At 43.4% G+C, this 27,366-nt stretch overlaps 1 protein-coding gene across 15 annotated transcripts in view; it reads left to right on the top strand.

Annotated features, from left to right (window-relative positions):
* myo18ab (myosin XVIIIA b) overlaps window positions 1-27,366 on the top strand; it is a 299,468-nt gene that overhangs the window by 75,517 nt on the left and 196,585 nt on the right. For 4 of the 15 annotated variants that reach the window (XM_070857111.1, XM_070857112.1, XM_070857114.1 and 1 more), the window contains exon 1: window positions 23,784-23,873. The exons of 8 other annotated variants lie outside the window; for them this stretch is intronic. Coding sequence is in view for 3 of the 7 variants with exons in the window: in XM_070857116.1 (XP_070713217.1) it covers window positions 23,853-23,873 (21 nt within the window). In the remaining 4 variants the exon portion in view is untranslated. Of the gene's footprint in view, window positions 1-23,764; window positions 23,874-27,366 lie in introns of those variants that run through there. 3 more of the 15 variants (XM_070857116.1, XM_070857120.1, XM_070857121.1) reach the window with 1 other exon arrangement.

A 27,366-nucleotide genomic window follows, 5' to 3' on the forward strand; every position in this document is an offset into this window, starting at 1 on the left:
CACCAGGGCAATCTTCCTCCCCAGACCTTGCTGGTGGAATTTCTGCCCAAGTATATCACCTCTTGTCTTTGTGTTCACAAAAAGTGTGAGGGCTGTGTCTCTGACTCCTACCTCAGTGATTTGCCAGTCGGCCTGTCAATAAAACTGGCTATCTGTCTTTCTCCACCGACCTTGGGTCAAAAGAAAACATCTTCTGTTCTCAATGCATGAATAGGGGCTTAATGGACCCTCAATATGACAACTGAACCTCATTGCATCAGTTTGAAACTGAGCTGCAGCATTCCACAAATTAGCTTATCTAGCCTTAATAACACCTTCCAAGCCTGTCGCCTGTGGCTTTTCTAATGTGTAAACTCATTTTGTTTTAAACGCAGCACTGAAACATAATTCGCTCTTAAATGTTTTGAAGAAACAAAGATCATAAATCTCAATGTGACTGCTCTTACTTCAACAATGCTGAATATGAATTGCTGTTTAATTCAATTTTTTCAAGCAAAACATGACTATATTCACAGACAAAAGCATATTAAAATTGTGGCAATATTTAGATTATTTTTGTATAATTTTGTAAAGCAATGCTGGACTTTTATTCTGGGATATGGTGCAGAAGGACTAGTGTAGATTGATTCAAAGTTGAACTTTTAACTGAATTTTAAGCCAACAATCCTAGAAACTTCTCAAAGTAAAATTCACATTTCGAACTCCATACATAGGGCCCAAGTTTCGGGTGGAGTTGCTCCTAGTTTTTTGGAGCAACTAGTTTAGTTTGGAGTATGTTAGAAATTGCAATTATCGGATATTAGTTTGCTCCAGTTCGAGTGAATTAGTTTAGGTTGGCTTTAGGTAAGGTACTTTTTTTTTCCAAAAGAGGGTGTGTCCAGCCACTCAGGCCAGTTTTGCAAGTTTCGGCAGTGAAAACTTACTACAAACTAACTTAGGATGGAGTAAGTGTCCACTTTTGTAAGTTCTGAAAAACCTTACCTAGAGTTAAGTTTAGTGCAGGCACAGCCAGAGACGGCGGGTGGGAAGCATTAAACACAAAGGACACATCAACATCACAACAGCGGGGGGGGGGGTAAGGGAAGTTAGAGGATTTTCCATAAACACCTTCACAACAACATTAAAAAGAAGCAAAGTACATTTAAAGCACTAAACAAAGCAGTACATTTAAAGCACCAAGCATTAAACGAAGCACAAAAAGTAATAAGCAATTAATTAATAAAAAATAGAAAGAACCCTACACCTAAAGCACCAAGACCGAAGTAATAAGTAATCAATCAATAAAAAATAGAAGTCCTGCCTTTATGTGAAGGGAAGGTGTCTCTGTCCGAGTCTCTCTCTCTATCTGACAGTGAGGGGTGCGGGGGGTGTGTGTGTGTGTGTGTATGGGAGGGGTGGGGTGGGGTGTATGTGTGTGGGGGGTGTGGGGAAGAAGCTGGAAGGAGGCATCCGCGCTCCCTCCTCCAGCCCTTCGATCATTGAGTGCCCCCCAACCCATGCTCCTCCATCCCTGTTGCCACGCTCCCCCCCCCCCTCCCCTCCATCGGTTGCCATGCTCTTCCCCACCCCCCACCCCCCCGGTATCCACGCTCTTTCCCGCTCTCCCGAGCCATTGCGCAGGCGTGCATGCTCCAGCGCGCCTGCGCAACGCTGCCGGCTCTGAGAAGAAGGCATGATCCCTAGCCCCACCCCCCTGCAGGCAGTCTCCTCCCCAGGGAGACTACGCTGCGCCACGCCACTCCATGCCATGGTCCAGGAGGACCGGAGAATTGCTGCAGAATATTCCGGCGCACCTTCGAGCCCAGGCAGGTCACGTAAGTCTTGGAGGTGCGCCGTTTTCACCAGATGCCGAAACTTTGGCCCATAGAATGGAACATGCATCCGGAAGCAGCTGTCTTCCATCTCATTAAAGGTCAGCTTTGTTGTGTTTTTAGTTCAAAATTTTGCATTAATTCCGATGACCATGGAAGAAACTTACACTTATGGCAATAAATGTTAGCACAATTAATCTAGGTTCCTTAACTCTAGCTGTGAAATACCTACAGAAGAAATGAATACATTATGCATTTATAAATTTTACTTGCAATTTTTCATATACTGGTCTTACTGTATCTTCAAACTACAATTGGCACTTATAAAGCAAATTTTAAAAAGCAGATTTTATATTACACTGCCTGCACATAGCTGCTTTTGTTTATTTAATATATTATTTATAGAAATAATTGTTTTTAATTTAAACTCTAACCATATAAGTACAAAAACTGTAGAACAAAAAAAAATCGGCTAACAATATAATCCGTAAGGAATGAAATGTTTTTTTTCTTAAACGAAGTATAGGATTAAGAAATGTTATTTTAAGTTAAACATAGCGTTAGAATTCAAATATAAAAAAAGACACGTTAACGATGTGGTCCATCTCTAACCTTCTACAGCCCTACTGCCTCTCCCCCAAATTCTTTTATTCTGATTTATGTTGCATTGCCCCACCATTGATGGCCATGCATTCATCCAACTCTATTTCATGCTTTGGAATTCTTTCCATTAATCCCTCTCTCGCTCTACCTTCCTCCAAGACGCTCCTTAAAACCCATCTCATTGACTAAGTTTTGTTTTGGTGTTTGTTTTTTTTCTCCTGCCTGAGAGGCACCATGAGGCATTTTCTATGTTAAATAAGCTAATATAATTGGTATCTGTGGCTGTTCAGAACTGAAAACTAAAAGATAAGCAAGCATTTTAATTTGGTTGGAAAAATAGTGAAAAGAAGAGGGAAGAAATCGCAGATGCTCCAATCAGAGAGAGAGAAATAGGCTGTATAACCTGCCATTTAAATAGAAAACAGTTAGATGATATAAAAGATCATCTCAAAGGAAAGATATTAAAAGAAGAAAAAATGTTCACTTCATTAGGAGGGTTGAGAGAAGGGAAAGTCCATACCACTGGGGTGAGAGAAAAAAATGTAATTACAGGAGATCTGAAATGAAAACCAAGATTGATGGCAAATCAGTGGATTTGCCAGTTTGAAAAGAGTGGGAAAACCACAGACCAATAGCACGAGCCCAAACTGCCTCTTCAATATTGTCAAGGATCAACTCCCGAAATGTAAATCGATTTCCTCTTGCTGCCCTCTTCTTTCAGGCAATGACTGCTAAAGCATCCATTTTCTATAGAGCAGGGGTGCTGCTGATGATCTAAGGATTCAAGTCAAAGTCAATATTCAGATCAGAGGGCAGCAAAGTGCCCAGGAGAAGGATAAGATACTTTTTTCTAAAGCTTGCATTGAACTTGGTTGGAACAGTGCAGGAGGCCAAAAATGGTTGGGACCAAGTGGGAATGGGAGGAAAAATTCAACTAGTGAGCTGCAGGGAAGACTGGATCACAACTATGGACAGAACTGCTGTTCGGCAAAGTAATCATCCAATCTGTCTTTGGCCTTCCCAATATGCAGGAGACCACATAGTGAACAGTGACTGCGTTATACTTGATTGGAGAAAGTATGCATGAATTCCTGTCTCACATGGAGGGAGTATTTGCAGCCCTGGACATTAACATGGGAGTAAGTACGAGGATGTTTCATCCACTGCAGTTGCGTGGGAAAGTGACATGAGAATGGCAACTGGAAATGGGGGTTGCTGCATGACTAAAGCAAGATGCCTCGGAGGGAATGGTTCTTGTAGAGAATGGGAGAGGAAATGTGATTGGTAGGATCATGTTTTAGAAGGTGAAAGATGATCTGGCAATGCGGAGGTTGATTAGTAGGCGAGGACAAAGGGTTGAATGTGATTGTGTTGATTTGGGGTGGGAATAGAGGCCTGAGGAATTGGAAAGATGTGGTTAAGAGGGGAATTCCTGGATGACTTTGAGAACATTTCAGAAGCTTTTCTGTGGAAACTGGAGTCATCAGAGCAAATATGACAGAGATGGAAAAACTTCGAGAAAGGAATGGTGTTTTTTCAGGATGGAGGAAGCCAGCTGGTTGTGAGTAAATTGGCTTATCATAGGTGTCTGTGAAAAGCCCATTGCCAGATTATATTTGATCAATAACATGAGTGTGTAACTGTGCCATTGATTTTTAAAAAAATATATCTCTGCCATTTGGCCATAGAAAACAAAATTGTATGTGGCCTCTCTACTTGTTTAGAGGCAATATTCAAACTTTTCTTTTTGATTTTGATCTGTACCATACACCATTCCCAAATGACTTTTCTTGAAGGGATTTGTCACTCGAGTTGATTTAATGAATGTGCGTGAGATGTGTTAAAGTAATTTACGTACAGGATTTCGCCCCCCCCCCCCCCCCCCCCCCCAATCCTCTCAGGAGACTTAAATGTCTCCTTCCAAATACACAATCAATATCATTAACTTGCCATTTGGGGAATACCATTTTCTATGTTGATTTTTGAGCACTAATGTGCTGTTTCACTGGTGTACATATTTTAATAATTAATTTAATTTGTTTTAAACTGTCTATATTGTAATAATGAGGAAAATAACATTTTTCAACGAAAGGGTCATGCAAAAAATTTGTACACCTGAAGCCGAGAGGCAGCAATACAGTACCTGTATTACCATGCTTGAATGCTGCATACAACACCATATACTAAAACTTCCTCTGAATACACTGGAATCTAGAATTTGATTCTGAAGTCCCTATCCTGAAAATAATGTACCAGCATAAATATATGGTTTAAAGTTTAATAGTCATGTTGGGAATAGTTACTGCAATATTTTGGTTAATTCTCTGGGGTTGGCTAGATAATTTTGTTATTCAAGTTCCTGCATAAAGAGACTGAAAACTGGAAAGTTGTCTTTGATAATGAAATCAGGAAATGTTTTAGTTTATATGTATCCAAGCCCTGGGGAGAAGAGAAGAATTTGTATAGCAAAATTTACTGTTAAAAGGTTCAAGAATTTAAACTTTGGAATTTTGCAATGTTTTCCTGTGAAATGGAATGTCTGAAGCTATGGGAGTTGCATTGAAAGTACAGTATAGTTGAGAAAAATATTGTAAAGCTTTGGCTTTTTGACTTGAACAAATAAAATTTTGCTATTTTAGTTCATTGTTTTATTTTATTTTAACTTGCATTGTTGCAGAGATTTTCTGGCCATACTGTTTTATTAATTTCCTGTCTTTCAACCAAACCTTCCTCAGAGTGAAGTTGGAAAGGGAGTGAAAGGAGAAGTAAGAAGGGTCACTTTGGAATTGAGTTGGCTTCAAGATGGCACTTGCTGATGGGCGATTGGAGACAGATTAATTCTCTGGCGGATCAGCTCTTTGCCGGAACCTGGAGGAGTAGATCTGTCCTGAAATTCTTCTTACATTTTTGGCTACAGATAATCCTTGCTGGCCAACCCCCCACCAATTGCTATTGTGGTCTTACTGCACAAGCAGTCGGAAGCTTGCCCGTGTTCTGCGTTGGTAAGCTGTGTACTTTTAGTTAAGTTCCAGCAGTACCACTTTTGGGAGTGGGAGGAAGTTCCTAATATTTTGTTGACCTGCACCTAGGTTTTTGGGAAGACACCTATTGACTGAAATCCAATGAGAAAACTGTATATATTCCATGAAAACTATGCTAATGTGACTTTCTTGTGGAGCTCTGCATTATAGTTATATCATCTTGTAATGTCTGTAAGCTTGTAATGTTTGTAGCGCCACACTCTGGATGTGGACGTATTGTGTACTGCAAGTGCAGGGTTAATAATAATAGGCAGATTTCCGGAGACTTCCGAGAGCGCTGCCTGCCATGTTAGGAGCTGTGTGTGCTGTGCTCTGTGAAGATATCACACACCTTTTCCAGAGCAAATTGTAAGAGGGAGAAGCAATGGTAATCTCTTAAGATCATAAAAATACAGAAGCTATTTTTCTACAATACATTAATCAAAACACTTGAGATGATTTGTTTACGAGTAAATTATATAATTTTTTAAAGTTTCTTAGGTGTTTGCTTTCCTTCTGAAAGTTAGGATGAAGCAACAGTTGCCTTGTAACAGATTTGCTGAATTATCCTCAGAGCTTGGAGGGTTAATTTTGGCATATCAGTCGTATTGATCATTCTTTGAATTTTTGCACGAAATGTATCAGAGGGTTTGCTGCATGACCTTTTTTAAGCTACAATACCAGCTTTATCTGGTTATAAGGAGTCTGTATTTAGAGCAACAGTTCTAAATTTATAAAATGTAATTTCCTGAAAAAGTTTGGGCTTGTGCATTACTTTGCCGTATGTTGTAATCCGTTTCTTTCTGAAGTCCTGTTGGTCGATCATTTTCTTAACCTAGTTCTTGAAATAAAAAGTTGCACTACTTTTTTGTTTAATGTCATGGTGCTATTTGCCTGGACGCTAATTTGTCATCATTAATCTTGAAAAAAACATCTCCAGATTCTAACTGAAATTTATAAATGTGTCCCTTATCTTGAACACAGACAGTGTTATTTTGAAAGTGATTATATCTAATTGCACGTGTCCCATTTTAAAAGTAATTTCCTCTCCTATAGATTAGGTGGCCTTTAAAGAGAAGTACTCAAAGAATGGGAAACATTAAGGGCTGTATTTCCTGCCTTTTTGAATAAAGGGTTCATTTTTCTTGCTGTAGAATTTACCAAATCAAAATGACTGGTGCACGTGATTTTTCTGCGTATAAACTTGTGGTGGGAGAAAATCTCTCATATATTCCCCTCTCAATCCCAACTTTCTTTCCCTCATTATTTCGCTATCTGTACATGATTTGGCATTAAATTAAATATTCTTAACTGGCACTTCCTGGTTCAGGCTCTGTATGGCTCAATAAGGACATTGATACCAGATCCCCTGTAGAGCACTTAGAGAGTGGTGGAGCCCAGTGGTGGGATAGGGACCCAGAATCAGGAACGAAAGCGGTGAGAATCGACGAAGAGCGGAGGCAGAGATCGGCACGGAGAAGAGGTCGGAAGCGGCGAAGTGCGGTGAAAGGGACCAATGAGGAACGTCTTATGAATTCCAGGGAAGGAGGATGGTAGATAGTAGGAACATGTTTGTATTTGTATATATGTACTAGGCAAATGCAGCGGAGCATGGTCTCCAGTTGTCTTGGATCCCCTTGCCACTGGACCAAGACCTTGCTCAGTCAAGCCTGTGTGGTAGCTGGTGTGCAACGGCTATCCCACGTTAAAAGAATTCACGCACTGGCATCTTCCACCGCACTTCGCTGCTTCCGACCGCTGCTCTGTGCCGATCTCTACCTCCGCTCTTCGTCGCTTCATATCGCCGCTCCTCTGGGCTTCCGACCGCCGCTTCTTGTTTAAAATCAAATTCGGGACCTGGAATGTCAGGACATTAGTGGACAATCTCAATAACAACAGACTGTTGTACTGCTATCGTTGCCCGGGAACTCAGACGCTTTGACGTAGACATCGCCTCCCTAAGCGAGACCCAGCGGAAAGGGGAAGGCCCAACATTGGAAGGTACAGACGAGATCAAAGAGGAATTCTATTCTAACCTTGAAGAATCCCTGTCCCGAGTAGGGCGACAGGCTGATCCTCCTCGGCGACTTTAACGCCAGAGTCGGAAAGGACTCTGGCCTCTGGGGGAGATGTGATTGGCAGAGAGTGGGTAGGGAAAACCAACTCCAACAGTACCCTCCTGCTGACGAAATGCTTAGAACCTGGCCTTGTCATAACCAACACCTTGTTCTGTCAGAAAAACAAGTTCAAGACTTCATGGCAACACCCTCGATCGAAGCACTGGCATCTGCTAGACTACATCATCGTCCGAGCGAGGGACCGCAAGGACATATACATCACCCGTGTCATGACTGGAGCTGGCGACTGTTGGACGGACCACCGCCTAATCCGCTCGATGATGTCCATCAATGTTGACCAAAAACAGCGGCAGCAACAGAAACAATGCCGCAGGAAAATCAACGCTGGAGCTCTCCAAGATCATGCTAAGAAAGCGCTATTTAGCTAATGCCTCACTACCAACTTGGCGAGTCAAAGTGATCCAGAGACACAGGATGCTCACGGTGCCTGATCTGCCCTCAAGGCCTCCATAATTAAGATCTGTGAGGAGACGCTTGGTCACTCAACCAGGAAACACCAAGACTGATTTGACAAGAACGACCAGGAGATCCAGGAGTTAATAAGCTGCAAGCGCAAGGCATTCTTGAATTGGAAATAGCAAGATAACTCGAGTGCTAGAAAACCGATCTACAGATGTCTGAAGGCTGAGGTCCCCCAAAAAATTAGCGAAATAAAGAACAGATAGTGGATTGAGAGTGCAGGAGTTCCAGCAACTAGTCAACAACCACGATGTGCGTGGATTCTTCAGTGCAGCAAAGGCCACCTACAGACCAAGCACCCAAGGTCCTAGCCCATTGCAGTCGAAGAATGGAGACATTTTAATCAAGGTCAGAGAGGCAGTCAGTGCTCGCTGAAAGGAGCACTTTGAAGATCTCCTTAACCAAGGCTATGTCTTTGATGTGAGTGCACTTTACTCCATCCCACAGCATGCTACGCGCCACCATCTCAGTACAACCCCAACCCTACATGAGGTTGTAAAGGCAATTCAAACTGCAAGGCCTCCGGAGCGGATGGAATACCCGCCGAAGCACAAAAACATGGCGGAGAAGCACTATTGGCGTGAATACATGAGGTAATTTCTCTTATTTGGAAGATGGAGAAAATGCCAGGGGATCTCAGATGCCATAATTGTGACCATCTTCAACAATGGAGATAAGTCTGATTTGTGGTAACTGCAGATAACTTCCCTTTGGTAGACAGCAGGGAAATTATCACAAGAATCCTCCTCAACCATCTTCTCCCTGTAGCAGAAGAGCTCCTCCCAGAGCTGTAATGCAGATTCCGCCCATTAAGGGGCACAATGGACATGATTCTCATCGTGTGACAAATTCAAGAGAAATGCAGGGAACAACACCAACCTCTATATACGTGGCCTTATTTGACCTGACAAAGGCTTTTGACATCATCAACCATGAGGGATTATGGCGTGTACTTTTCAAATTTGGCTGTCCTCAAAAATGCATCAACATCCTCTGCTCGCTTCATGATGACATGCAAGCTGTGATCCTGACCAATGGATCCACCACAGACCCAATTCATGTACGAACTGGGGTGAAGCAAGGCTGTGTCATTGCACCAATGCTCTTCCCGATCTTTCTTGCTGCAATGCTACATCTCATCGTCTGCAAACGTCCTGCTGGAGTGGAGATAATCTATAGAACAAACGGGAAAATTGTTCAACCTCCGTCGCCTTCAGTCCAGATCTAGGGTTGTGCCACCCTCTGTCATCGAATTACAATATGCAGATGACGCTTGCGTCTGCGCTCACTCGGAAGACGAACTCCAAATCATTGTCAACATGTTTAACGTAGCGTATGAGAGCATGGGTCTTGCACTAAACATCCGTAAAACAAAGATGCTCTATCAACCTGCCCCTGCCACACAGCACTGCCCCCCCGCCTCCCTCAATTATCAAAATCCATGATGAGACCTTGGGTGGACCATTTTCCATAGCTCGGGAGCCTACCGTCATCGATGAAGAGGTCCAACACCGCCTTCAGTGTTCCAGCGCAGACTTTGGTCACCTATGGAATCGAGTGTTTGAAGACCAGAACCTTAAAACTGGCACAAAGCTCATGGTCTACAGAGCAGTAGTGATACCTGCCCTCATATATGCTTCTGAGACATGGACTATATACAGCAGCCACATCAAAGTACTGGAGAAGTACCATCAATGCTGCCTCGGGAAGATCCTGCAAATCCATAGCCAGGATAGCTGCACCAACGTCCGTGTTCTCACGCAGGCCACCATCCTCAGCAATGAAGGAATGACCATGCTCGATCAGCTCCAATGGACGGGCCACATTGTCTGTATACCTGATACGAGACTCCCAAAGTAAGCGCACTACTATGAGGTCCAGGTGGGCAGAGGAAACGCTTCAAGGATGTCCTCAAGGCCTCCTTGAAGTTCAACATCCCCACCAGCAACTGGGAATCCCTGACGCAAGATCGCTCAAAATGGAAGAGAATAATCCGTGAGGGCATCTAACATGTCGAGTGATTTTGGCGGGAACAAGCGGAGACTAAACGCATACGGCGGAAGAAGCACATGACAACCTAAGCCCTTCAAAAAACTGACACTTCAACCAACGTATTTTTAACCACCGTCTGTCCAACCTGCGTCAGAGACTGTAGCTCCCGCTTGGACTCAACAGACATCTGAGAACTCATTTTTAATGTGGAAGCCAATCATCCTCGACTCCGAGGAACTGTCCATGATGATGATGAGAGGGCTGTGCACTGAAATGGCTTTCTAATCACAGCACGTTCCAGTGCAAATGTCCGTAGAAAGTCTGGGTAAGTGTAATGACATTCAACACTTACTGCAAAATCTGGACCATTGTCTTTTCAATTGTCTGCATCATTAGCCAGTTGAGACAGATGGTCAGTTTGCTCCATCACCATGTTCTCGAGGTTTTTTAAAAACTCTACACTAACAAGTACAAAAAATAATACTGATATTCCCCCCCCCCCCCCCCCCCCCCTCTGTGGATGGGCACTGCACTTTTTAAAGGCGGGTGGCGGTGGGCTGGTGGAAGAAATGCACCTCTTTCCTTCACCTAAATAGCATGTCTGGATTCTCTCACTCTCGTTTTCTTGCACACTCACTCGCTCTCATTTTATCTTCCTAAACTCGTTCTATTGCTCTCTTGTTGTCACTCCCTCTGTCTTCACTCACTCTCCCTCGTCTTCAGTGCTGCTAGGTATAGAAGAGAAGAGGATTTTGTATTGGACTATTTTAACTGTTATCTGCTGATTTAATTTTGGAGATAAAGAAGTTTCAGTAATCCAATTTTTTTAAACAATTAATTGTTATCAAGGACATTATTAAATGACAGGTGCTGATAAGTATATTACAGATGTGAGTGAAAAGATTTTGGCTGACTTTTTATATTCCAAGCCATAACTTGGGTTATAGAAGTGTTTTATTTCCTAGTACAGCTTTTCTTTCAATTTCAAAGTAATAAACTAAATCAGCAGCATTCTACAACGGTGTTCAAAGAACATGTTTTGGCACCAGTTCAGAGGCCTTCCTAATGAATCCAATGAATGTAATGTCTTTTGCTTTGAATATAATGGTAAATAGATATTCACACTGATTTGACATTGTTTCACATAACACTGGAGACTCTGTTTTTCCTTCAGTATTTTGCTGGTTGCTCTTGTATATTAAATATTTTTCACGTGCATATGTTTTATTTGTTTGTATTCTCTGAGGGAATTGCCATGAATTGATTGTTTTAGCATAACCCTGCAGATGTTGCCCTCAGTACTGCCTTTGTTTTGCTGATTTGAAACCCATTTGACTTGAAATCCATTTGACAAGTAATTTTCCACAATGCCATGAGGGGAAAAGACAAATGCTCTATAGTAGTATAACAGAATTTCAGAATACTGTATTGGCGTTATTCCCTCACTGAAGGATGGGATCTATATGGAGCAAAACATTAAACATTTGTACTAGCTAGTACCTAGTGTCACAGATACGGTTACTCAGTTGGGCATTGCTGGGCTATGGGGTTTGCAGATAAATGTACTTGTTTAGCAGCCCTCTTCTAAGTCTGATTTGCAGAAACTATCAAAGATATACTTAGTCACATCTGTGATATAATTATGTCCATCCATTCTTCGACAATCTCTTACGGGCCTATGAATGACTGACTGCAATGAGAAATGTAAAAATTGATAACTGGGTGTTCTTCCAAAGCTGGAATTAAGCCACATTGGGCATAGCAGAGAGTTAACTGTGCAACAGGCTGCAGGGCCACATTAAGAATTCTTGGGGTCCTGGGTACCCAGAACATTTGCCTTGCCCCCCCCCCCAGCACAAAGCCTCCATCTACCAAAACATAGAAGTGCAATAAAATACATAAAGATTAAATATCCAATCTTAAGAGCTGTATAGGCTTCTAGAAGTTCTTCTAACACATCATTCTGCCAGCTGTTAGGCTGAAACGGCATCTTTTACTCTTCCCGCTCTGCTCGCAGGCTTCTTCGACCACGTCTTCCCACCATGGGACTATGTGCAGGCTGCACTGTGCAGATATGACCACAGTGAGGTAACAACCCATCATTCCCCCTGCCCCCATGCTGAAATTTCAGTCACTGTCTGCTGAGTATTGTGATTAGTGCAACTGGCGGGGAGTGCTGTTTAAGTTCCTAGTGAACTGTATTCATGGGCTCCCCTGGTGGGGACCATGGGCACGGGCCCCTGGAGATCTCTCTTAATGTGGCTCTGGCTGGCAGTACTATACTTGACTCGGGAGTGCTGTTCAAATGTTCCAATCTCCACCACTGACATTCTTCATGTCAAGTAGCTCAACATTCTCACTCTCCCCAAAAGTTTAAACATTGTTGCAGTAGTGACTATTCCTAAACACACAACTAATAACACTAGCAATCACCTACAAGCACTTGTTTACGGTGAACATATCTGGCATTTGGTATTAATTGGTGTTTGTATTCTAAGTGCAAATTCTGTTACTGTACTGTGTGTGTGTATATACTCAAAATTGTAATCATAGTGTTTGGTAAATTAAGTATAATGTCATTGAGTTATTTGTGAAAACGAAAGTATAATGTGGATAAATGTGAGGTTATCCACTTTGGTGGTAAAAACAGAGAGACAGACTATTATCTGAATGGTGACAGATTAGGAAAAGGGAAGGTGCAACGAGACCTGGGTGTCATGGTACATCAGTCATTGAAGGTTGGCATGCAGGTACAGCAGGCGGTTAAGAAAGCAAATGGCATGTTGGCCTTCATAGCGAGGGGATTTGAATACAGGGGCAGGGAGGTGTTGCTACAGTTGTACAGGGCCTTGGTGAGGCCACACCTGGAGTATTGTGTACAGTTTTGGTCTCCTAACTTGAGGAAGGACATTCTTGCTATTGAGGGAGTGCAGCGAAGGTTCACCAGACTGATTCCCGGGATGGCGGGACTGACCTATCAAGAAAGATTGGATCAATTGGGCTTGTATTCACTGGAGTTCAGAAGAATGAGAGGGGACCTCATAGAAACATATAAAATTCTGACGGGTTTAGACAGGTTAGATGCAGAAAGAATGTTCCCAATGTTGGGGAGGTCCAGAACCAGGGGTCACAGTCTGAGGATAAGGGGTAAGCCATTTAGGACCGAGATGAGGAGAAACTTCTTCACCCAGAGAGTGGTGAACCTGTGGAATTCTCTACCACAGAAAGTAGTTGAGGCCAATTCACTAAATATATTCAAAAGGGAGTTAGATGAAGTCCTTACTACTCGGGGGATCAAGGGTTATGGCGAGAAAGCAGGAAGCGGGTACTGAAGTTTCATGTTCAGCCATGAACTCATTGAATGGCGGTGCAGGCTAGAAGGGCTGAATGGCCTGCTCCTGCACCTATTTTCTATGTTTCTATGTTTCTATATTAACACCTCTGTCTCAGAATAAATGCCTATCTCTTAAATGTACTGAAAAATACTTTCTACAAGATGTTTTGAGTGTGAAAACCATATGATTGTGTAACTGTTATCAATGGGCTAGGCTGTCTTTGGCAGAACTGTGCAATATGAATTTTCTTCAGTTTGGAAGTAACAATGGCCTTAGTGTGTTTAAAGGAAAAAGTGCATCAACTTCAAAAGTTCTGCCTTGTGAGAACATCATATTCAACGTCAGCACAAAGTTTAAAATCCCATGCAAGTTTTCCCATTGAGGATAAATCTTTCCTGCACTTGCTCTGACAGGTTTTGGAGCTATGACGATTGGGAAAGCCTTGGAAACAATGCATTATTGAATTAAAGAGGTGGAACCCCTAGCATTATTTCAGACTATTACGAGTATTTATATACAAGTCTTCCTGAATAAAAATTTGCTGAGTTTTGATACTCAGTCTAAATTGGGGATTAGTTTTATAAATGTGCACAGTCAGACTAAAGACTAGAAATGCTCAAAATGTTACACAGCATTGACCTCGTTATGGAGCTAAAGCCTTACAGCATTTCTGACAAAATAAAGTGAATAATGCTGTGTTTATTGATTGGTGCTGCTATGATCCACTTCATGCAGATGGGGATATTTTTATTTGACTAGTTGTAAAATGGACATGTTGACCACACCCATCCCTTGTACTTCAGATCTCTGGTGAAATTTTGGGGAACCTTCTACACTACATGAGCCAAAGTACAGCACAAAATATTTGTGATATGAATTTCTTTTTTTTTAAAGTAGCATTTTTAACTTGCTAACCATAAGATCTTCTTTTAAACACAGTCTCTCATGTTTAGTTAAACTCAGTGAGGTAACCGCTTTAAACAGACTCTGGCATTTGATTGAACAATGGCATTAGGAGTTTGAGTGCTGTACTGTTATTTTTACCTTGTGCTATTATGGATACTTGTTGAGCTGGTTACTATAAACATCTGCAATATTTGAATGTCTGTACTTAGATAAGGACCATTAACACCAATTTTCTGATCAAATGGAAACCCAAAGAAGTCACTAACTTCCTGCTGGATCTGCATTCAAATAGGTCATCAATTGCTTCAGGGAAGGGGGAACGAATCAAAATTTTAGCTAGATATTTACAAGGTCACATTCTTCAGTTGAGTGTCGTCCGGGAAATTACCAACAGCAAATGGAGACATCTGCTGGTAAATTATGGGTATTGTAAATGTACTTTATTTTCCACTGTAAACTACCAAGTGTTTAGAATAAAGCATTAATGAATTTTTTTAATGCTTTTAATATATTATGAAATCGCCTGTGCACTGCTGATGTGCAGTTTTATAAAGACAGCGTAATACAGCTGTACCTGTCATGTATACTCTGTTCAGCTGCTAAGGTGACATTTGTTTTTTTGGCCACAAGATGCAATCCCTGGAACATCCAGAGGTCAGTTACAGCCTAATTCCTCGTGGGCATTGCATTGTTTCACTAGAATGGCAAGTAGTTGTAACTGCTTGGCTCCTTCCTAATGTCAGAAAAAATGAGATGAAATGATTGGCATTTTTTAAAGAATATATATCTCTATATCTATTTATATGTCTAATATATATCTAACAAAGGGTGACATCTGAAGTATGATGGACTAGAATTTTTATGTATAGATATAGACTAGTAGAGCTCCCAGGATCCCGCTTAGGTAGTTCTAGATCTGGAGTGTGCATTCTGATGTTTACTGCAGTTAAACTACAGCCTACATGAGATGGTGAATTTTCCCATCACTACTGCAGCAAATGTACTGAATATATAATTAATTGGTAAAAATATTACACACCAGCTTGATACTGAAAGATGTCAGCCTCATTTTTATATAATCCTTTTTTAATCTACCACTGGACAGGAGTTGCTTTATTCTCGTGTTAAATGTTTTGGCCCAGATTTTGCTCTATGGCAAAATAACGGCGCTCGCTGTTCAGTGCTGACTTTTCGTGGGCTTGTCAGCAGGGATTTCTTTTAATTCGGCATCTTTTCCAGCACGGAGCCCTCTACAGGGGATCTGTGGCGAGTGTGAGCAGGAACAGAAACAGGAAGCCTTACTGAGACACGCAGAGACAAACCAGGAAGTATAAAGCATGAAATATAAATTAGATTGAAATAATATACAGAAATCAAAATGAAGATGGGGAAATACAAATGGGGTTAAGGGAAAGAGAAAAAACATGGATAGAAGAAGTAAAAAAAAATATATATTTGAATTTCTCTAACACAAATTTTATAACCAGGGAATGAGACTCCACACTTAAATTGTCAGGATCAGAGAGGTTTTTCAGTAGTAATTATCACTTGCTCCTGAATGCACCAGCCCTAACATTTTCTGGCGTTTTTAGTGCGGAGCTAGTGGGCAAGTTCACCCCGAAGCAGTCATTTCAACGCTGAGTCTATTGTCAAGGACTGCAACAGTGCACCCTGTGGTGGAGCAGGGTACCTCTGACAGCAGCTTCTGGATTTCTGCATTTAACTGCACATGTATGTACTCCAGAAGTTGCTGTCAGATTTCCTCCATTTATAACGGTGAGTGCTGATAGCCTCACTGTTGTTCTCATTGTAAATTCCGGGCCTCAGAAACATCTTCTGGTGGATCAGGTTTTGGAGCCATACAATTGGCGAGTGTGCAGCGACAGGAAATTAGCAGCCAACTGTAACATGATTACATGATATTTGTAGCACAGTAGCAGACCATTCGGCCCAACTAGTCTATGCTGGTGTTAATGTTCCAACTATGCTAATTGAGGGCCCTACGGCAAATATAGGTCCTTAATTTCTAATTTAAGGACTGAATTGGGTGAAGTGTTCATGCTCCAATCATTATTGGCATTACTTGACTAAAAACATCCCAAAGGTAAGCTTCTGCTTTTTTTTAGGACTTGGTGATGCAGGAGTGCTCTTAGTGGCTCCACAAAGCCAATTTGAGCCATTGCCACTCTGCCCCCTCCCACCCCCCCTTCAGATATCGGCCCTCTTTCTCCATGGACCTACATTCTTGTGGCAAAGAGGCTGATTTTACAGCTACTCTGAGCCAGTGGGTGGCCCCAGGGTGCTTGATCTCTGGCATCAGGATGGCGAGCTGTAGCTAATTAGGTCTGGCCCTCAAAATGGATTGGACCTTGATCGTTCCACGTTCTGCTGACTATCCACCTGAACTCTGTTAGCAGGATATCCACTGTAATCATGGTGTGGTACTGGAGTCATGTATAGAGTAGACTAGGTTACAATCTCTGTTAAAATAGGTATAGAATCATAGGGGCTAAAATTCAGGGTCGACATGAGGCCGATTTCCGCCGTTTTGCAGCTGCTCTGCGGCGGAATTGAGTGGCCGCCGCGTTGCAGTCCATTGGCCGCCCCAACCCAAATTCAGGTCGGGGATTTTTTGGCCTGGCCCCAATTCCGCCCCGCTGCTGATGACCACCGCAAATATGTCATCAAATCGCGCACTATTACACTCCCTCACCTGCAGAATACTACGCCCCAAATTTAGTTGAAAAAATCATTCCCCCGCCGCGCGGTGCCCGACAGCTTTCTCTGTCGGTGCACCTTGTCTGCTCTCTCTCTGCCCTGGCGGTGCGGTGGTCATTAAAGGCGACGGCCGAATGCTGTGGCTGCCATCTTTTTTTTGCCGGCTGACATGGAAATCTTCCCCTGAATTTGGCCAGGCCGCTGGCCTGGCGAAACCCTCCCAGATGCCTGATTCCCTTTAAGAGGGGAGAGTGCGTGGTGATGCACACGCGCTGTGATGTCACCACTGCTTAGTCTTGATCCCACCCCAACTTACGCCCCTCAGCCTGACTTACCACTGCATTTACGACCCCACTATGACCAACTTCTGGTCCAACAGTAAAAAATCTTCGAAGTGCTGAAAACCAATCCAAGGGCCGCCTCTAAGCTCCCGGTGGAAAAAACTTTAAAAAAAAAGGTAGGTCTGGCGGCCCTGAATTTCGGCCCCATAGAATGGTCGTCTTCCATGCTGTAACCATTCAGCCTGTCGAGCCCGTGCTGGCTTTCTGCAAGAGCACTACTCCCATGCCCTTTCCCCGTAGCCCTTGTTTTCCTTCAGGTATTTATCTAACTCTGTTTTGAAAGCCTCCATCACCCTTTCAGGCAGTGCATTCCAGATCCAAACCACTCACGGCATAAAGTATTTTCTTATGTTATCTTTGGTTCTTTTACCAATCGCCTTAAATCTGTGTTCTCAACCCTTCTGCCAATGGGAACAGTTTCTCTTTCTCTACTCTGTCCAGACCCCATGATTTTGAACACCTCTATCAAATCCAGTGGCAAGGATTAACCAAGATGACTAAAGACCAGCTCTGCTGCACGGACCTAATGCGCGCACACATCGCAGTGTGGGCTGGCCTGTGCTGCCCCTGGGCCCTCGCCTCTTTGGGGCCCAAACTCATGTCTCTCCTGGGCCCCGATCACGTCGCTTCACGATCTCTCGCCACTCATGGTGCCCCAACCTCGTCGCTCCTGCTGTACCTGCCCATGCTCCAATCACCAACCTGAGTTATAGTGACATTTAATCCAGTCGCCCTCTTCATAGTTGTCGCCCTCCTGCACCAGTGCGCGCTGCTCCCTGGAGTGATGCACTCCTTTTAAGGCCCCGACCTGCCGCAGATGTTCCCTCGCAGGTTGGGTCCACCACATGATGCGACCTGCGAAGTGATTATCTGATATGACGAGAGCGGTTAGATGGGGTCAGCCTATGAAAAAAAGAGATGAATTTGAATGGGTCCAAAATCATTTCCTGCTCCTAAAAATGACTTTGTAATATAGGTATAAACATTTCCAGCCCTTCAATGACTTAGCAGTTGTAGTAACTGCTCAGCACGGTTAATAAAAACACACACACAGACAAACGTTAGATTTGGATTTAATCTGCAGCCGCAGAGGATGGGGATCCAATGAACCCATTGATCCATCCTCTGCACCAACTCCCTGGCCCTTACTTATTGTGTGACACCGGATAATCTGTCTGATAATCACTTGGTGGCGAGCATTCTTAGTGTTGGTTACAGTAACAGTCGTCAAATCCTGTCTCACTTTCATAGAATCATAGAAATGCAGCTGTAACTGTGGAACAGGTACTCACTTTCATCATACGAATTATGTCATTCATCCTTTTTCTGCATTGGGTGGTGGTCCTCTGCAGCTATCTTTCTCCAAGCATTGGTAAAAACCTCCCGAGTAGGTCTGCCTGCATCAGGGTACAGGACTTGCCTCCTTCCCTCCACAGCCTGCGTGAGTGTCTTGAGTTCTGCATCGGAAAAACGGGTTGCCCTCCTTGGTACAGGTGCAGCAGTCATGGCTTTCACTCGAACGCCTTCCCTCCTCACACCTAGCTGCAAAGGCCAGGGAGCAGCTGGCTCGTTAAGATCAAAGCAACAGAAGGTGAATTTCCCATGCAAACTCCGCTCCAAGCTCCTTACCCACACCACTGCAAAGTGTCGATTTCTGCTGGCCAATACCGCTGGGCACTATTTATTTTTAAAAATCGGTGAATTTCGACTGGCCACCACAACCATTGCGGTGGTAATGGTGGCCAAAAAGCGGTAGTTGCGTCCCGTTTCGGGCGGACCTGAATTTCGGCCCCATCCACTTTTTAAGTACAGCCAGCCTTTCTCGTACCTCTCCTTTATCAATTTTTATCCAATCCAATATCTCTTCTCCCTCCTCACTATGTCTACGGGAACATCGTCTTCTTTGGTGAAGACTCATTTCGCACCTCAGCCACACCATCTTACCTCCATGCATAGGTCTCCTTTTTGGTTCCTAATTGGCCCCACTCCTCTTGTTACTACCCGTTTACTATTTATATGCCTATGGAAGACTTTTGGATTACCTTTTGTGTTAGCTGCCATTCTATTCTCATACCCTCTCATGTTCTTTTTCACTTCTCTGAACTTTCTATATTTAGCCTGATTCTCAGATGTATTCTCGACCTGATATCTGTCATACATGCTCTTTTTCTGCTTCATACTCTATCTTTTTTGTCATCCAGGGAGCGCTGACTTTAGTTGCCCTACCTTTCGCCCTAGTGGGAATGTACCTCGACTGTACCCAACACTCTTCTCGGCGAACTTGATAAATCACGAGAAAAATACCTCCATCCATAGAGTAGACCAAAAGGTACTTCGTGCACATTAAGATTCTATCATATCAGCAAAATCATATTTTTAGATCTTGACATAGAAAAAAAAGTTAGAACTGAGAAAGCTCAGATGCACATTTTAATTTGTAATCTCTTAACTAGCAAAATTATAGGTTATTAGAAGAAACGAGAAGAATTCTGGTCATTGCAGGTAGACCGTGGGAATTTGCCAGAGAGCCAAACCCGACATTCACAACCCCCAGTTTTGCTAAACTTCGGGGTCCAGAAATTGAGTAAGCTGGAAACCTGCTGCTAAGAGCTCCAGCCACAGCTAACAGCTGCCCACAGAGCGTTTTGGTGTTGCCTGCTATTTTACATCAATGGTGTGGAGAATCTGTGGTGCAACGAGCTCGTTCCGGCGTTAGCGTCAGCAGAAGACTGAAGATCGCGTCTGAAGGCTTGGTGCGGCATTCTCGGGCAGTGTGCTCTGTTGGAGCATTTGGTGTCTGCTCCTGGGTTTTGCTATCGAGTCCGCTGATGGTCCTTGTAGGGTTGGAGCCTTGTGCGTTGTGGCACATCATGAGGCATTTGTTTGTCCACTGCTCCCCTCTTGCGCGGACATTTCTCTGGGTGTTGTGTGGGGTCCACAAATAGGTATCGGATTGCCTGCTACTCTCTCCATAGCTCCAAAGATCTTTCACCCAGATGGTTTGTATGTGGAGATTTGTGCTCTGCCATGGAGCTGGGGGGGATGGGGATGTGCCATCTTGCAGCTAGCAGTCATAATACACTAGCCTGCAGATCGCAGAGGGAATTCACTCCCTAGTGAGTGGCTCTTCAAGCACAGGCTCAGATCTGGAGGGACACCTGGAAAAGCCACATGGAAACTGTGTATGAGAAGTCAATGGAAAGACATTTTAAAAAGGGGAACATGAACTCTTAATCAGGAGATTACAGGTGTAAATGGTGCAGAAGAGAGTTTTAAATTTTTAATAGCAGACTTTGAAGAACTCTTGTTGTTATGAGAATATGCTGTAAAGCCTTTTAAAAGCAGTTCTAAACTAGAAAACCCCAATGTATTTTTCCATAGATTATTACAACTGTAGTACTGTACCATTTATTTTAAAAGTACCTCCTATACTGTTTGACTGACCAGGGGGGAGATTTGATGCATCACTATGGAATCAGTTTTCACTCCAGTAGCTCTCCATTGTTAAGGTATCCCAGCAGCTGTTTACAGTATGGGTTTCATCTCACTGCTGCTCTTCCCCCCCCCCCCCCCCCCCCCTCCCCACCCAAACATTGTCAAATGCAGCATGCACGGGTGTGCTTTGGAAAAGGGGATAAGAGGAGCAGTAAGCTCCCAAATTGATAGTGTGTCAGTTTGGTATTGCATACCGATTTGATGTAATGCACCTACTAATTAAAATATTTTCCACGAGCACAGGCAACGGCAGTGCTGCTGACTTGCCAAAAATGACGGCCACTGCGAGACCCGTCGGAAGCAGGCGGAAGTGAAAGCTAAACGTGCCTTAACGGTCAGTGCTAATGCCTCCAAATTTCTAGGTCCAGGTTCTCCTCCACAATGGTGCCAGGCCAGAGGACCAACCCCTCCAGAAGTGCTAAATATTAAATGTTTACCTCCAATTGATAACAGCAAGATGGTATACAAGATGTATCATTAGGACATAAGAAATAGGAGCAGGAGTAGGCCATCTGGCCTCTCGAGCCTGCTCCACTATTCAATAAGATCATGGCTGATCTGATCTTGGCCTCAACTCCATTTCCCTGCCCTCTACCCATAACCCTTGACTCCCTTATCTTTCAAAAATCTCCACCTTAAATATATTCAATGACCCAGCCTCCACCATTCTCTAGGGTAAACAATTCCAAAGATTCATGACCCTCTGAGAGAAGAAATTCCTCCTCATTTCCATTTTAAATGGGCGACCCCTTATTCTGAGACTATGCCCCCTCGTTCTAGATTCCCCCATGAGAGGAAACATCCTCTCCGCATCTACCCTGTCAAGCCCTTTCAGAATCTTATATGCTTCAATAAGATCACCTCTCAGACTTCGAAACTCCAATGAGTATCTTTTCTTCTTAGGCAGTCCCTTGGAGCTGAGGATGACTTGCTTCAACACTAATGAGTTCTCAGGTGACTGAAGAGACCAATGGAGGACCTGCAGTCTCTGTCACAGGTGGGGCAGACAATGGTTGCAGGGACGGGGGGTGGGGTGCTTGGGTTGTCGTGCGCTCCTTCCACTGTTTGCTCTTGGCTTTCGCGTTCTCCAGGCGAAGAGACTCTAGGCCTTCCCGGATGTTTCGCCACTTTGAGCGGTCTTGGGCCAGGGATTCCCAGGTGCCGGTGGGGATGTTGCACTTCTTCAAGGAGGCCGTGAGGGTGTCCTTGAAGCATTTCCTCTACCCACCTGGGACTCGCTTGCCGTGTCGGAGCTCTGAGTAGAGCACTTGTTTTGGGAGTCTAGTATCTGGCATACGGATGATGTGGCCCATCCATCGGAGCTGATCGAGCGCAGGCAATGCTTCGATGCTGGGGATGTTGGCCTGAGCAAGAACACTGATGTTGATGCGCCTATCCTGCCAATGGATTTGCATGATCTTGTGGAGGCAGTGTTGGTGATACTTCTCCAGTGCTTTGATGTGCCTGCTGTACATAGTCAATGTCTTGGAAGCATATTGGAGGGTGGATATCAGTGTAGACCATAATCTTGGTGCCGGATTTGAGATCCTGGTCTTCAAACACACTCATTCCTCAGGCGACCAAAGGCTGCACTGGCACACTGAAAAATGGTGTTGAACTTACTCATCGACGTCTGCCCTTGTTGACAGTAGGCTCCCGAGGTGTGGAAAATGGTCCATGTTGTCGAGGGCCTCGTCATGGATCTTAATAATCGGGGGTTAGTGATGTGTGGCGGGGGCAGGTTGGTAGAGAGCCTTTGTCTTACGGATATTTAATGTAAGGCCCATGCTCTCGTACGCTTCGGTGAAGGTGATGGTTTGGAGTTCGACCGCCGAGTGTGCGCATGCAATGAGTATAGGCCCAAACTGCTCGACCTTTCTTTATAAGACAACCCCTTCATCTCGGGAATCAACCTCGTGAGTCTTCTCTGAACTGACTCCAATGCAAGTATATCCCTCATTAAATAAGCAGACCAAAACTGTACGCAGTACTCCAGGTGTGGTCTCACCAGCGCCTGTACAGTTGTAACAGGACTTCCTTACTTTTATACTCCATCCCCTTTGCAATAAAGGCCAACATTCCATTTGCCTTCCTAAGTTTCAGTCTTGGCTCAGTGGCAACACTCTCGCCTCCGAGTCAGAAGTTTGTGGGTTCAAACCCCACTCCAGGACTTCAGCGAATAATCCAGGATGACACTGCAGTACAGTGCGGAAGGAGTGTTACATTGATGGAGGTATCATCTTTGTGGCCATACAGGGACAAGCCACCAATTGCACAGCTTTCCCATTGCAGCTGAATAATGAATTACATGGTGTAATGCTACTGCCATTTTAGGACCACACATCAGCCGGCTTACAGTGAGCTGTTAGTATTTTTAAATAGTTACAGCTGACAATGCATTTTAATCCCTTTAATTTTATTTCTTCACCTAGTGATTTTTTTTTTAAATACTGAAGCTTTCTAGGATTAAGTGATGTGGCAATGTTGATTACAATTTTAATCTTGCTTATTTTACAAAATGTGAAAAAAATGAAGTACTGTGGTGAGTCTTCAAGGGTTAACCAGCTATATCTGCAGCAAACATATGCTGCAAATTAGTGCTGAACAGGAAAAGAAGGGTTTTGTTTTCCCTCCTAATGGAACTAGCGTCAACGATTACCATGGTGTTGTTTCCTCCAAAAGGGAATAAACGCACCAGAAATGTGACGCGTAGGCAGCCAGATGATGGCAGAATTTCCTGGTGTTGTAGCATTTTATACACAATTTTCAATTACTTCACAAGGGAAGAAAAAAGTCAAAAAGTTCGTGAAGCACCAACTGTTGGAATTGAGCATACATTCTTTTGTTATTTTTAGAAGGCCTGTAACTACCCAGCTGTCTCGTTGCAGTGCCAGTGAAATAACACTTTGACAGCCTATCACATTTCTCCTTCACTCTGAACGGAAGCTTGCATCAGTAGCTGGGGTACTTCTTCAAAACTGCTCTGTTGGGGAGTGTATGTAGTTGGCGGCTCGAGTTTTATTTTGAAAGCTAGATGCGAGAGGATAGAAACAAGGTATTTGAAATAAAATATTTATTTATTTTTTGCTTCCTGTGTTAAATAATGTAACACAGATTATACCAACCTTTCTAATCCATAAGTTAGAGTGCTGGCTTTTTTAGGCCAAAGTTGTTGCCTGTGCCTATTTTTAGTGATCGCAGAAAGTGGTGCAGGCATGTCTGGTCCTATTGCTGAATCATTTTGTCCAAAATGGCTCTGAGGTTGCCTTCAATTTTAAATGCGTTTCAATTTCTTAATATTGCTATATACTGTATAATGAAGTTGATTCTAAGTTTACGTGTTACTTGGACCAAAATAAAGAACAAATGCATATATGCCAAGGCTGTATATATTTTTAGATTTGTTCATTTGAAGGAGAGCACTTGTACATTATAACACGGTATTGTTTTTTCTCATATGCTTTCATTTATTATTGGAATTTGTGGAAATGTTTCAAAATATTCTGTCTAGTCTTCAGGCTGATATTTGAACTCTTGTTAACCCTTGGAACGTCTGTAGTTTAATGTGATGCCTGATTTGGCTCCAAAAGATTAAGAAGTTTTGATTTGATATAATATTGACTTTTGAACTTTATTGCCATTTATTCACGAAGAAGAAAATGTATTCATGACCTATCTTTTTGTGAGGGTGTGATGTCCCCTCTACTATGGTGTTGCCTACATTACAGTGCTAATACTTCATGTAAAACACTGCTTTGCTTAAAATTGAGGAGTTTAATACAACTGCTTTGAGAGGAAGCTATTTTTAAAATGACTGAACTTAAAATTAACCTTTTTCTTTTAAAGCAAAAAATATCTGTCTGGATAGAGAATTTTGAACAACTTGATACAGTAGCACATAGGCTGAGGCAGGGGCGGAGACAGTCTATCTTCCACTGAAACTCTTCCATGCCTTAGTCACCTCCAGACTTGTCAATAGAATGCTTTCCTGGCCTGTCATCTATCATCCATTTTCTGTAAATTTCAGCTCATTCAAAACTTAGTTGCCTATATACTATTTTGCACAGTTTTACTCATTCATCACTCGTGTCCTTGCTAACCTGCATTGGCTTTTGATTCTCCATCACCTCCAATTTTGAATTCTTAGCTTTGTATTTTAAACCCTTTTAGCCTCATCCCTCCCTATCTCTGTAACCTCTCAACTCTACAAATTTCCTTTGAACTCAAGCCTTTTATGCATGCCTTTCTCTTCTCATCATTGGTGACTCTGCCTTCAGCCGCCCAGGCCTCATGCTCTGGAAATCTCTTCCTACACTCTATTGACTCTCCACCTGTCTCCCTGTTGTATGGCCCTCCTTAAAACCCACCTCTTTAACCAAGCTTTTAGTCACCTTTCCTAATATCTTTGGGCTCAATTTTCCCCAGTAATTTGCGCTGTTTTTTTTTGGTTTAAATTAAAATATCCAAGTTTCCCCAAAGTTTCTGAGCCAACGTAACTCAGTTACGCTTGTTTTCGGTTAGTATTTTTCTGTATAACCTGATGTCTGCGCCAGTTTTTCAGATTTATGCAAATTTGCCAACTTACATTTTTCCTAGGACGGCGTACGTGACCACTCCCAAAAAACCTTCTGGATACTTAAGAAAAACCAGTGCACATTAAAAAATCGGCACAGAAAGACGCCATTGTTTTTATTCAAAGTTTTGGAGGGAGTCAAGAAGACATTGAATATGTATCATGAAGCTTAATTTTTTCAAGCTCAAAACTGAGAAAATGGAGGTTTAATGCAATTATTTAATTTTGGAATTTTTTCGAAGTGTTATGCCATCACCGAGCGCTTCCTCACCGGGCTCGGAGAGGAGCCTTGGCCGGCAGAATCGCTTCCTCGCCTGAACACTGGCTCGGCTTCAAAAGAAGCCCGGGGGTGTGTGAGGACTGTTTGCCGGACCTGTGTGTCCGGGCGAGGGAGCGATTCTGCTGACCAACCCTCGAGCCCTGTGAGGAAACGTTCGGTCGGTGGTGGGGTGGTACTTTGGAAAAAAAAAAATCTAAAATTAAAGAATTACATTCGACTTCGTTGCCCCAAATGTCCTCATTGAATGCCTATCTTCCTGTTCTAAGCAAGCCTATTGCGCATGTGCAGACCAAGGTGTGGTCCATACCAGGGCATCGACCATGGGAGAGGAGATGAGAGGAGAGGAGCTTTAACTCCTGATTCTGCTGTTTTGAGCTGCTTGCAAAGGTACAATTTAATTATGGAGTCAATACTGACAATGCCATACCTCGTGCAAGCCTTCTGCATAATGGTGTTGCAGAGGAGACGATTGATTCAACGTCATCGCATGAGGAACCTCAGAGCACGTAGGGTGATAGGCAGGGAGGCCTTACCCACGTCGGGTATATCGAGACAGGCATTCATACCTGCACCTGAGTGATGCAGACCGTGTGAGAAGGCTGCGTTTCTGCAAAGAAGTTGTAACCGAGATCTGTGAGTTAGTAAAAGCGGACCTGCAATCTAGAAGCGTCAGGAGTGCTGTGTCAATTGAAGTGAAGGTTACAGCTGCACTTTCATTCTATGCATCTAGATCATTCCAGGCCATAACTGGGGATGTGTGTGCCATTTCTCAACATGCAACACATCTGCATTCAGCAGGTGACTGCTGCACTACATGCCTGGAGGAATGACTACATAAAGTTCCCCATGACCGCCCAAGCAATGTGTGACACGGCTGTGGACTTCTCCCGGATTGCTGGCTTCCCAAAGGTACAGGGCTGCATTGATTGTACCCACATCACCTTGCGAGCACCTTTTGGAGGATTCTGAGATGTACAGGAACAGAAAAGGCTTCCACTCCGTGAACATTCAGCTCGTGTGTGACGACATGTCAGTTGATGCGAGATACCCTGGGAGCATGATGCATTCATCCTACGTGACATCTGCCATATTTCAGCAGCAGCCAGATGGGTAGAGCTGGCTGCTGGGAGATGAAGGGTACAGCCTCGCCACCTGGCTCATGATACCCCTAAGCGTAACCCAGACAGAAACTGACCGGGAATACAACATGCCGCACATAGCGACACGCAGCATAATAGAGAGGACCATTGGCATCTAGAAACAGCGTTTCGGATGCCTGGACCATTCCGGAGGCTACTTGCAATACTACCCTGAGATTGTTGGTCAGTTCACTGTTGTGTGCTGCATGCTGCATAACTTGGCCATTATGAGGCAGCAGCAGCTGTTAGTCGTAGAGGTGATAGTGGCTGATGATGAGGAAGATGCAGATGACTAGGAGGAGGACGAGGAAGTCATGCAACTACCTGAACCTGGAGCTCATCCGTAAACTCTTTGCTGTCTGAAGGCTCAGCGGCAATTATTCCAAATGGACCATGTTTACTGTTTGGGCCTGTTCCGTAATGTTGTGTTGTGTTAATGGAACAAATAATGGAAATGATTCAGTTCTAATTTAAAATATATTTTATTCAAAAGTTTAGCGCTTGTTTGTACTTAACTTTAATAAAAATATTCTTGTATCAAACTTTAAAGTTTTCA

Source organism: Pristiophorus japonicus, chromosome 16, assembly GCF_044704955.1.
Source record: "Pristiophorus japonicus isolate sPriJap1 chromosome 16, sPriJap1.hap1, whole genome shotgun sequence".
Classification (NCBI taxonomy): domain Eukaryota; kingdom Metazoa; phylum Chordata; class Chondrichthyes; family Pristiophoridae; genus Pristiophorus; species Pristiophorus japonicus.